Raw genomic sequence first — 12,523 nt, 5'->3', positions numbered from 1 at the left:
ATCGGGGGTAATATACTGACCAAGTGTCATTAAGATTGCACTAAATTTGTGACTTCTAGAGTGTTTACAGTGAAATTGTTGACGACACACAATGGACGGCGACAAAAACAGTGCGGTCACTATAGATCATCTTGAGCACTTGCGCTGATATGAGCTAAAACATTAAACAGGTCAACTACTCTGTTTACACCAATTTCAGAAGACCTTACAGACATAGTTTGTTACTGAAGATCCGCAAAGCTTTTCAACGGAAAGCAATTGAAAGATATTTCTATTTTTTACCCTGTTGCCCCTTTAAATGGGCCCGAGTGCCCCGTTTGGACAATATTGAGAGAGGACCTACAAATGATGCGACAGACCAAGTTTGTTGAAGATCTATGATGCAGATCATGAAACGTTGTTGAAGGGTATTTTTACCTCAAGTGACCTCTAATAGGGGCCGCGTGACCCTATTACAACAAAAATAGAAGAAGTTATAATGATTTTACAGACCAAGTTTGATACAGATCCACGAAGAAGATCATGAGAAGAAGTTGTTTAAGTGTGTTTTAAAGACGCTCCCTACAGTTTCGTTTTTTTTCTCAATAATAGATTTTGATGAAATGTTTTGTATTAAAAGATCATGTTAAGATGTATTGAAAAATGAAATAAAAATACTAGGTCACCAGCTTTGTTTCAATTTAATTTGCCCCTAGATATGGTGCTATTTTAAACATTTTTCAAAATTTCTGTAATCCTAAAATATCTTTCAGTAAAGTACAATAATAAACATAAATTTGATTATCTAAGCATTTTTATAACGGAAAACAATATATCTATTTGAAACATGCTCAGAGAAATCAAAAGAACATGATTTTGTAAAGAAAGGAATACTTGTTCAGCAGACCCAAGGGCTTTTTTGGCATATTTTTGTCAGTTTTAAGTTGGTACGTCTGCTATTTTATCGAGTTTCACATAATAGAATTTAATCAAACTCTGCACATACCTTTGGTTATGTCTACTTAATCTAAAACAAAAAGAAAATTGATAGGTCACCATATTAGATTCCGCTTAAATCAAATTACAACGAGGTGGGGTGTGGCGGGCATTTATACAACGCAGGTTGGTACGAAATACTCTTTCAGTGTTTGAGCAAATGACTTAGGAATATATATATAAAATTATCAAACGGCAGATTTCTTAATAAGCGGATTTTAAGGTGATTCTGAAGCATTTTGATGGCATAGAACGCTGAAAGTTTCCGCCCTTTTTTTTAACAAAACCTGTAGTTTACGAATGTACGGTACGGGTACGGTACGGGATTAGAAACAGCTGTGACTCAATGCAGAGTTTGAACGCTGGTAATAAATAACAGACTCCAGTATATGTCGGATTGAAGCAATTTGAACTAAAAGTACTTTAAATGTATATATTTTGCAACCATGGTGATACTTACCCTAACCTTTAGTCAGTATATTAAACATTTTGTACATTAAATGCATGCGAACATACAATAATTTGCCGTACGCGACATTAGATAATCACTTCCGGGCATGCGCAGAAGACCGCACCAAGTCTGCAGTGAGCTACATCGAAACCAAATTGGCACGGTGTTGGGGTAAATATCGACCCGTCTGGAAAAACTGTAGCGAGTGCCTTTAAGCTCTAGATGCCTCTTAAAGGGGCTGAGCGGAAAATATGAACAAATGTGAGAGAGAATCTTCCTAGATGGCTACAGACAAAATGTCGCGTGTTGGTGTGATTCTGACCAGTAGTTTCAGAGGAGAAAATGTTGAAATATGTGAAATTGTGGTCGACAGACACCTGACGACGGACCATCCACCTATACATACAGCTTACTCTGAACTTACAGTTCAGGTAAGGTAAAAGGTTTCTTACCTTATATCAGGAACGGGCGTATGCAGAAAATCAATTGCTGAAGCTATCTGAAACATTATCCTTAGCCTATGGCGTACATTTAATATTGGCTGTAGATGCTTGCTGACTAGCTTACTGTCTTTTTCTATAGCAGAATTGAGATTCCCATTGTCCATATAAGGCGAAAGAAAATAAAATTCCCTGAAATTAGATTTTATTACTTTTTATATTTGGCCAAATGGAAACATAAGCCTACAAGACTAGGTTGAAAAGGAGAAACGAAGTGCTCAACTATTACGATGCAGGAAAGTGAGAATGGGCCTTTACAACGGAAACTTATGCTGTCAAATGTCAGCTGTTGATTATAGTGCATTACAAAATACTTCATTGTAAATCACAGTCTGTGTATAATTGGTCAGGTAATCTTCAAAACATTTCGCAGTAAGGTGAAGAAAATGAGACGTTTAAATTACCATGGCTAAGCATTACCAGTGCAGTCGCTTTTTAATCTATCAGAATTTGCATGATAATGTTCTCACTGAATGTCCTCGTAGTTTATTAGAAATCATGCCAAAGTGCAGTGAAGCAAGATGTCCTGGTGACAAGAACAGGAAGCACTGCGTCATTAGGACGTTCTATGCATAGGTAAACAATGTTTAAAGTAAGTAAGCATTTCTGTTATGTCGTCATAGTATGGCATAGAAATAGAGCAGTTATATAGACATGTGGTGAGTTTTGCAAACATCAATGTGCAGGAAGATTCGGCCATTCATGTCTTAGCCTTAAAGAGATAAAAATGTCATTCAAAGTTGGCCACGAGTTTTAAAATGAATGAAGGTTGATGCAGAAAACAAACGGTCATTCAATTGACGTTATCGTCAATCTTTGAAACGACGGATAATAAACAGTCGAATATCCAACAGTCTTATCAATAAAGATAGGTACATTGTAACTGAACAAGTACAACAATTAATAAAGGGATATACTTTTGCACCAAGAGGGCCATGGTGGCCTTAGATCGCTCATATGAGTTTCACATATATATTGAACAATTTTCATGAAGGGCTGAAATTGGAAAATATCTGCAAAATTATTTTGGAATTAAGCAAGCTAACGTTTTTTAAAAAGGTAAAGTATCCACTATATGCATATAGGAAATATTGTACACATATCTGAAAAAAGAGTTGCTAACTCAAACTGACAATTTGGTTTTGAATTTATGCATACCACACTGAATGATAAATAGTAACAACTGTGTCTTGAAAAAAACCCACAAATGTAGGAACAAGAAAACACACCAGGACTTATAAGCTCTGTGCCCCGGAAGATGCCACTTAAGAAATTTGACTGAAAGGCATGCTTTGTTACTTGTTTCAATTACATGCAGCCTGAAAACAATGCTTCAAAAATCAAATTCTGAATACACAGAGTAAGTAAAGAATACAAGTCATTAAAATCTTGTCTGCTGTGTATGCCTCTATGACATATTACAGTAATAAAATCCACTCCATATGAAAGGCATGTCAGACGAAAACAATTTTGTATTTTATATTTCTTTCTTTAAATAAGTTCATTCAAGAATGTTTCTTACCAAATCAATGTCATAGTAGTTAAGTTCCGTTAGTTCAGTCAAGCAAAACCAATTTACAACTATTCTACAGTAACAGACTAAGTTTGAATAAGTTCATTCAGGAGTTCATGAGAGACGTCATTTAAAGATAGTCATATTCTTAGCTCTAGCGGCCACCGAAGGGACCAAGTGCCCCAAGGACATCGGACATTATGCTTTGGATTTTGCCCAAATTTCAATGCCATTTCATGACTTCAATAGCTGATAATTTTATATAATGGCGTCAAATACGTATAAATTAGTTATATACCTATCAAAGTGTCATAAAAAATAAATTCATTTCATATTCGTTGTCTTGAAATGTGAGCAGTTTGTGGCTGAGGGTCATATTTTTTGAAAAATGTAAAATGTGTATCTTTAGTGAAATAAGCATATTTATTTAAGGTATGTCTATTATAAAGTGTTTTAAAACAAAAAATAAATTTTTACTATGCAAATTATCAGTTTTATTAACATTTTTAAAAATTACTGAAAAGCAAAAAATAAAAGTGGAACAAAACTTTTGGCCACATAACTGTACTTTAGTTCTTTCCACCCGAGTGCCCATGATAATTGATGCATTGATCATAGCCTATTGTTTGTTTTCTATACATCTATTGCTATACTGTATTGACACATGTAGTACACATGTACAATACTGACCGGGCATTATAGGCAGGGTTATATATTGATACATGAAGTGTTTTACATACATTGGCATAGTTTTTCAGTTATAGCGGAGGGTGAAGGAGACTGCCTAGGCCACTGTGGGTTCGGGTGTGCCTGGGTTTTAGCATTTTACGACACATTTGGACACATTCTAGATGTATCGTTTGCTCTTCTCAAGGTCCCTTAGTATTGCATTTTTAGTGTGTTTGGTTTTTCAGTTTCCGAAATTATCTGTAGGCACAGTCCTGTTGTGCTTAAGTAATGGCGGTTACACCACAGAGTCATGCACATTTAGCCTATATTTTTGATGCCTAGCAAACATTTAAATGTGCTTTCTGTAACTCTAATGCTATAAATATAAAACAACATAATAATACAATGTGGTAATAAAATACCGTCTGATCCAATATATCAATGGAACAGAACTTCAAGCATAGAAAACACAATAATAAATAAAAAGGGGACATAGAACTTCAAGCTTGAAAGCAGACTGATCGTGGTATGTACATCTCATGAATTTTTCAATTAGGTCTGCTGCCTTTTGACAGTCGAAGTCCGTCGACAAAGGGTAAAAAGTCATTTGCACCACAGTGGCACTGTTTCTATAGAAGTTCGTCTATATGTCTTTGTCATGTTTAGGTTGAAGACACATACATCTAGTTATATATGTCTAAGAAACTTGCTTGGTTCATGACGTGCGACAGACACAGTTGCCTCAATCCTCATGGCACTCGATCGACGGACTTCGACTGTCAAAAGGCAGCAGACCTAATTGAAAAATTCATAAGATGTACATGCCACGATCAGTCTGCTTTCAAGCTTGAAGTTCTATGTCCCCTTTTTATTTATTATTGTGTTTTCTATGCTTGAAATATTTACAAAAGCAAATAAGGCTGTAGATATGTAAGATTTAGGAAACACATGCAATAAGTGTCAAAATATTTTATGTAAAATTCATTTGCTGACATCCTGTATCTATTTTTTTTTCAGTTTGTAACATTTACCCCCCTGTGACCAAGTACCATTTTTGCAACATACGTACATAATAATCATTTACAAAGGCATGTGAAATATTTTGTTGCTTCACCAGGGGGAAAGATGTTTAAAACATAAAAATGATTAATGTTCATATTTCAATAGAAATGAAAATGAAAAATGTCTACAAAATCATCTTTTTTGGTAACAAACTTGTAAAATTCATTCAAATATATCAAGAAATGGTATTAAAGTATCTGTATTATGCTATTTTAGAAGTCTAGCCCTAGGTCAGTTTTTACTTAATTTGATGGGCAATCTGAATAGGATAATGTCCGAAGTCCTTTCAACAAGTCATTGATTGAGGACCTTAAATTGATGCAAAAGACTGACTTTGATGACGATTCACTTAGTGGTTCATGAGAATTAGTCATTTAAATATTTTTCTTTTCAGACCTAAAAGGGACCAGGTGGCCCCAGTTAAACAATCTACGAGAGACTGTTGCAATAATGCTATAGACCAAGTATGTTGTAGATCAACCATTGAGTAGTCATTTTAGTATTTTCAGTTTTTAGCTCCAGCAAGCCCAAAATTTTTGCCAAGTGCTCAATTTGAAAAGATTTGAACCAGTGCATAACAATGATGCTACAGACCAGATTTTATGAAGATCCATCAAGCGGTTTACGAGAAAAAGTTGTTTTTAAGTGCTTTCCTTCAGTTTTTAAGACTACTAGCGGTCCCTCAAACTTGAAAGGGGACCATGTCAGAGTGCTTCAGACCAAGCTTGGTGTAATTCTATCCAGTAGTTTCAGAGAAGATGCTTAAGTAACAAGAGAGCACTTTAAAATAAAGATGAATTATTTCTTTATTACAAATAGGAACAACAGTAAAAACTCTCTGTTAATTTCCATTTTTTGAAATGATCAAACAGCTTTTAATGGAACTGTAGAAAAAAAACCTACACCATTAGGGTTTAACAATGTATCATCAAACCATCGAAGGAAAGATTTGTGCAATATAAGAAAATTAAACAGCAAATTAAGGGCCATTACTCCAGGAAAAAAATCACTGAACCATAATAGTCAAACAATACTCGTACACAACCAGGCTGAGCTGTGGTAATTCCTGTGAAGTTTGGTTGAATTCCAACCAATGGTATAGGAAATGTAGCACAGATCAAAGACAGATCAAGGTTCATAACTCCAGACCATGACGATAGCATGCACAACTATGCTTCACACTTATCACTCGTAAGTTCTGTTAAAATTCCGCGTAATTGTATACAGCAAGCAGTGTCAATTCTGTAAAATACGACATATACACGCCTGGTAAACTGCAGAGCTACCTCTTAAAGAGGTATACGATAAACTGCTCTGTCGCAACTTCCGAGGTAGTGCACGTCGCGATAAAAGAACATCAACAAAGATGAGTGTCATCATATTTTTTTGGCATTTTACAAGCAGCGTATCGAATATCAAAAATCGGGGAATGGTAGGCGATGTAGACATGATTTAACTTGACAGAGAACTTTAAGTTTACTAATTCATTCTTAATTTGTGGTCGTGGTGATGTTTACCAACAAGCTGATTTTGCAGTAAATTTGGCCATTTCGTCATGAAAGCACTTTCATTGTCAAATATTTACATTTTAACTAATATTAAGAAGCAAACCGAGTAGGCGTGAGATAGCTGTAAAATATACAACGCATTTGGAAATAAAATATGTACCAAAAATGGTTCGGGAGTAAAATTATTCACTTTTTATTGAGAGAGATAGCTCTGTCGTGAAGGAGATAGTCATGTCGCTAAGGAGATAGCTCTGTGTTGCATTAACAGTTTTGAGCAGTGTTAAATATATTCGGATAGTAGTTATGTCCACTTACGAGATACAATTCAATTATCTCATTATACAATTCAATTATCTCATTTTTATATTTATACATCATTTGTATAATACATATTGCTTATATTTTCTTATATTTATTTTGCTTGTTTTGTATTTAGTGCCATTTTAACAAGTACTTCTGGATTTAGCACCAGTACTAACTTGTTCTCAGCAACTAACTATCAAGTCCTACAGATACATTGTAAAACGGGGGTTCAAACTCAAAGCCCATGATCAATATATCTGCACTTTCACTATTGATCTAAGCGAGCGGGCTATATTTTCTTAGAATCGACATGTGCTACTTTTTCTATAAAAAAAAAAGATAAATTCAGTTAGAGAATAATTAATGCGTGAAATTACCTTGTGAAAAGCAAGGGTTGCCTATAACTTTAGTCGAAGTGGCTCTGATACTTGTTTACACTACGTATTACACTATATTACATTCAGATATGATTTTACAAGGCCTGTAAAATCGTATCTGAATATAAAGATACCATAATTGCTTTTCGTTGAGGACACGACCAGTTTGTTTGTACGTACCGGTAAATAAAATATACTTTGTACAAATATCAGAGTCGCTGTGACTTCATCAATGTACGAGCACGTTCAAATGCACTAGTGAGTCTAAAATCTGAAAGTTTTGAGCAGCCATGCTGATTTACGAGCTAGATAAACTTTATAGGACAACTTTACGTGGAGGCTAATCATAATGCATTTAGTGTTTTAACAATGTACGCATTTAATTAGCAACCTGAATTAAACATACAATTACTAACACAATTACTGCAGTGATCGAATTCTAAATTTAAGAACTTTCTTTATATTTGAAATTCTAATATTCTCGGCTATTTTCAGTTCTATCAATTTATCTTCTATCTGAACCAATCAGACGCGTTTGTCGAAAGGATCGTGACTTCAGATTTTGAGTAAAATTATCTTTCTTTAGAATTTGAATTTTGTCGCATTAGCATCTTTAAATTGCGAAATAATGAAAAATCATGCCCGAGCCGGTAATCGCATTTCCTTATTCATGTACTGTGAAATCATTTAAATTCGCTAGTATGAAATTGCGCGCAAACGGCAAAAAGGCAGTTTCGCGCGGGCTTTAATTCGCGCATTTTCAGTTTAATTTTTTTTCATAAATCGCCAGCATCGCATTTGTCCGATATAAAATACAAAAAAAAATGATCACTTTTGTGAAGTAATTATAATTCCCCTAGCGGTATCGGAACAGTTTCCAGGACAAGGAAAAATACGACAAATCAAAGGCCATAACTCCACTGAAAATCAATGGACCGAACATGTTTTCAATATGAATAATGAGGACTGGTACTGATTACCCCTGTAAGGTTTGGTGGAATTCCATCAAATAATAAAAGAGAAGTGACCGAAACATAATAACACTTGACGAATCAAGGGTCATAGCCCCGCTAGAAATCATCGAACCGGAAAAAGTAGAACATATGCTCAACTTTATGCTTAGTAATAATCACTCATGTGAAGTTTAGTGACCCCCTCGAAGTCGTGTTGGAGAAGTTGCGTGGAGAAACTTTGTGACAGACCAACGACACACAGACAAACTAACAGAGAGACGGACGATACTAAATCAATATGTCACCCCATTACATGTTGGAGACTACTTAGCAATTAATAAGTTATTTTTGTTAGTTTGAATGGCTTTTGACGAAAACAAAAGTATTAATTGCACTGTGATATTTACTTTGTTGCCTCTCATAAGTATTAAAAAACTTGAGTTATTGAGCGAGCACTGATCATTTCAACCCGCCGCACTGACAAACCGCCCGCCCTTAAAGTCTGTCCCGTTTTCCAAACGTGTGTTAAAATGATACTGATCCTAATTATGTAAACTCAGCACTTGGACATTATTGCAAATGCATCAAAACTGAATAAGGTATATGTAACAGTTATATTTTAGTGTTTTATAAGCTTTGAACTATTCGGAAGTGTTGCCGATCATAGCAATCCTTTTTCCAGATTTCAAGGCATATGTCAGTAATTGACATTTGTCCTGTAAAATAATATACACGCTTTACATGCATTTGTCATATGTAAATTTTCCTCAAAACTGATAATTAAAATCCACATGATTTTTATTTCATACAATAAATCAAACATGGAAATATTTTAAAGTTTACCTTTTCTTTGGATCCTCTCGTATTCCAAGCAAGGGGACAATTGCAAAGTGCATTGTTCGTGCACATACTTTTTCCTGAAACATACAACCAGAGCTGTCACTAAATATGATTTATGTCCCTCAAATACTACAAAGCAGTGGAAAAATACACTTTGTCTAAATCCAAGCCATAGTTCTGATATACCTCATTTGACCCAACAATTTCATAACAATTTATTTATTTTGTTGGATATAACGTCGCACCGACACATGATAGGTCATATGGCGACTTTCCAGCTTTAATGGTGGAGGAAGACCCCAGGTGCCCCTCCGTGCATTATTTCATCACGAGTGGGCACCTGGGTAGAACCACCGACCTTCCGTAAGCCAGCTGGATGGCTTCCTCATATGAAGAATTCAACGCCCCGAGTGAGGCTCGAACCCACATCGATGAGGGGCAAGTGTTTTGAAGTCAGCGACTTTAACCACTCGGCCACGGAGGCCCCTAATTTCATAACAAGTATTCTTATTACTGAAAATGTACATTCAGTTCTCTATATAATAAGTTGATGCAGTGGCAAAACTTATGTCACAAAATGAACATAACTTAATTTTGAATGCTAATTTTTGAAATAAATGCTTATCTTAAAAACGTACACTTGTATAGGACCTCATCGTTTGTTCAGCGTTGTCTTCTTTACACTGTACTTTTTTCATCACCAGACGCATGTCTATGCCAGGAATTTTGTCTTTAGCTGTGAAATAGAGACTATGGTTTGATTCACCTAATCTGTAACACGGTTTCTTTATTTTGCAAGATATGACTATACCTCAGTCTGAAAGTCCCATAGGGTGGTATACGATCTTTTTTGAATTTCTGAGATATTAATGTAAATTCTATAGCCAAAATATGTATTTTTTCCACCATGTGTAATAAACAGGGCAAATTAACAAGTTCATGAATAGTTTACAAGAAAATGTTGCTTTTATTTTTACTAAACAATGTCAAAACTGAATTAAACAAACAAAATCATACCCCATCGAATAGTTCTGTGAATGAGTGGACTACATTTAGGAATATTATGCATATTTAATATCCAGAGTATATGTATAAGTTAATAAGACTTGATTTGCTGGTTCTCTGACTGATTTAGTCAAGATATCCTGACATAATTTGCGTGTGCACACCTGCCCTAGAGCGAGATTATTTAAATTAAATTTCATCAAGATCCATCAAAATTATTTTGTTGTATGAGAATTTATTAATTTTAAAACAATTAAGAGGCAGCAAATCTGACGATATTGTGGAGATCCTGACAAAAGTTGCGCGTGCATGATTAATATTTTTATTAAGTTTCATGAAGCTCCATTAATGGGTAACTTTATTTTGTAGGAATTTGTGAATTTTAAATAAATTAAAGGGCAATACCTATGAAGAAACAAAACCGCCTCGGTAGCCTAGTGGTAGAGCGTCCGCTTCGAGTGCGGGAGGTCGTGGGTTCGATCCCCGGCCGCGTCATACCAAAGACGTAAAAAATGGTACTAGCAGCTTCCTCGCTTGGCGCTCAGCATTAAGGGGATAGTGCTAGGACTGGTCAGCCCGGTGTCAGTATAATGTGACTGGGTGGGGTATCATGCCACGTGTCTACGGCGTGATATTCCAGTGAGGCAGCACTATAAAGTTGGGCATTGTGCTCACTACTACAAGTAGACACCGTCGTTTATATGACTGAAAAATTGTTGAAAAAGACGTTAAACCCGAACACACACACACACACTATGAAGAAACTTGAGAGATACTATGGAAAAATCTACAAGCACCGCCACACTATTGTGATCTATATTTGCAAAATTTCCATGAAGATCCATCAACGAATTACCATGTTTTGTAGGAATTTATTAATTATAAAACATTTAACGGACAATACCTTTGCAGTTACTTAAGTGATCCTGATGTAAGTTGCGCGTGCATCACTGTCTATTATGGTCTTTATTTTTGTAAAGTGTCATGAAGCTTCATCAATTGGTTACTTAGCTACAGCCATAAAACCCTTTTTACCAAACCAAGGGGAAAAGCTCTGCTTTTATTAGGTCAAGTCCCGTCCTCTGGTAGCCATTTTGCAAAATGAACAAGATGCCAAGCTAGCAGTCTAAGAGAAGATTTTCAAAGTTTTACATGTAGCAATATAGAGAAAACTATCCCCTCACCAGGTCTAGATGATATTAATAATGATCCCTTAATGCTGATGATTTAGACCAAGTTTCATTGAAATGGGATGAAAACGTAGAATGAGTTGAATATAAAAACACCAGCTAGTCATGATGGCCCTTGATCGCTTAGCTGACATTCACAGCCTGATTGAATAACTTTGGAACAAGGAACATTGTGTGAAATTATCTCAAAATGGACCAGCAGTGTCAGCGGAGACGATTTTCAAAATTTTCCAAACAGCCATACTAGGTAAAGTTGCCTTGCCCACTGGAGGCCATGTTTTAAGAGAACCAGAACGATTAAAAATAACTAGATCTGCTTTTGATAAAAGCACATGTCTCTCACAACTGCCTAATCATCTGAATAGTAATATATGAGACAACCATGCACCGATACCTCAACTGCCTTATCAGACTTTCAGTGCTTTGATTATCAAACACAAGTTTCAAGAGCCGTAATTCCAAAGTGCCTAGGCCGATTTGGCTAGTTATTGAACCTGACCGAGGACTAATTAGCAAACATATTTTGTTCAAGTTTGGTGAAGATCGGATGAGAATTGTTCGACAAAGAGTGCGGACAAGCTGTGTGACAGACAGAGAAAGAGAGAGAGAGAGAGAGAGAGAGAGAGAGAGAGAGGAGTAAATCAATATGTCTCCCACACCACTGTGCGGTGGGAGACATGATTACTAGAGGGCCATCCAAGGAACATTGCTGTGAAATCCAGTGAAGAGAAGATTTTCAAAAGTTCCATTTATCCATAAAGGAAAATTTGCCTAGCCCACTGGCACCCATATATTTAAATGAAAAAAAACGAATTATTTGGAAGATTTCGTCAAAATGTCACCAAAGGAACTTTGCTGCAAAATGATTTTAAAATAGCGCCAGAAGTTTCAGAAAATAAGATGTTCAAAGTTTTTCATATACACTGTAGTATACAGTTTACAAGTCCCGTATCTTGTAGTATACAATATACATGTCCCGTATCCTGTAGTATACAGTTTACAAGTCCCGTCCCCTGGTGGCCATCTTTTTAAACAAAACAGAATGATTTAAAAGAATAGGTAGAAGGTCATCAAATTATCATTTCTGTGAAATAATTTCTAAAATCTGGCCAACGGTTACTGAGGATAAGCTTTTTTCCGCTTTTTTTGCCATAGCATGGATGACCTAGATTATAAG

At 35.7% G+C, this 12,523-nt stretch overlaps 1 protein-coding gene across 1 annotated transcript in view; it reads right to left on the bottom strand.

Moving 5' to 3' along the window:
* LOC123534596 (uncharacterized) overlaps positions 1–9,884 on the bottom strand; it is a 59,957-nt gene extending 50,073 nt beyond the window's left edge. The window contains exons 1-3 of the mRNA XM_053534349.1: positions 9,790–9,884; positions 9,155–9,228; positions 1,879–2,058 (exon numbers count right to left, since the gene is read on the bottom strand). Of these exons, the coding sequence (XP_053390324.1) occupies positions 1,879–2,058; positions 9,155–9,228; positions 9,790–9,861 (326 nt within the window). The 5' untranslated portion in view covers positions 9,862–9,884. The remainder of the gene's footprint in view (positions 1–1,878; positions 2,059–9,154; positions 9,229–9,789) is intronic.
* Between the last annotated feature and the right edge of the window lie 2,639 nt (positions 9,885–12,523).

This window comes from Mercenaria mercenaria, unplaced genomic scaffold (genome assembly GCF_021730395.1).
Source record: "Mercenaria mercenaria strain notata unplaced genomic scaffold, MADL_Memer_1 contig_3605, whole genome shotgun sequence".
NCBI classification, from domain to species: Eukaryota; Metazoa; Mollusca; class Bivalvia; order Venerida; family Veneridae; genus Mercenaria; species Mercenaria mercenaria.
This window is presented reverse-complemented; position numbering and strand designations above follow the sequence as displayed.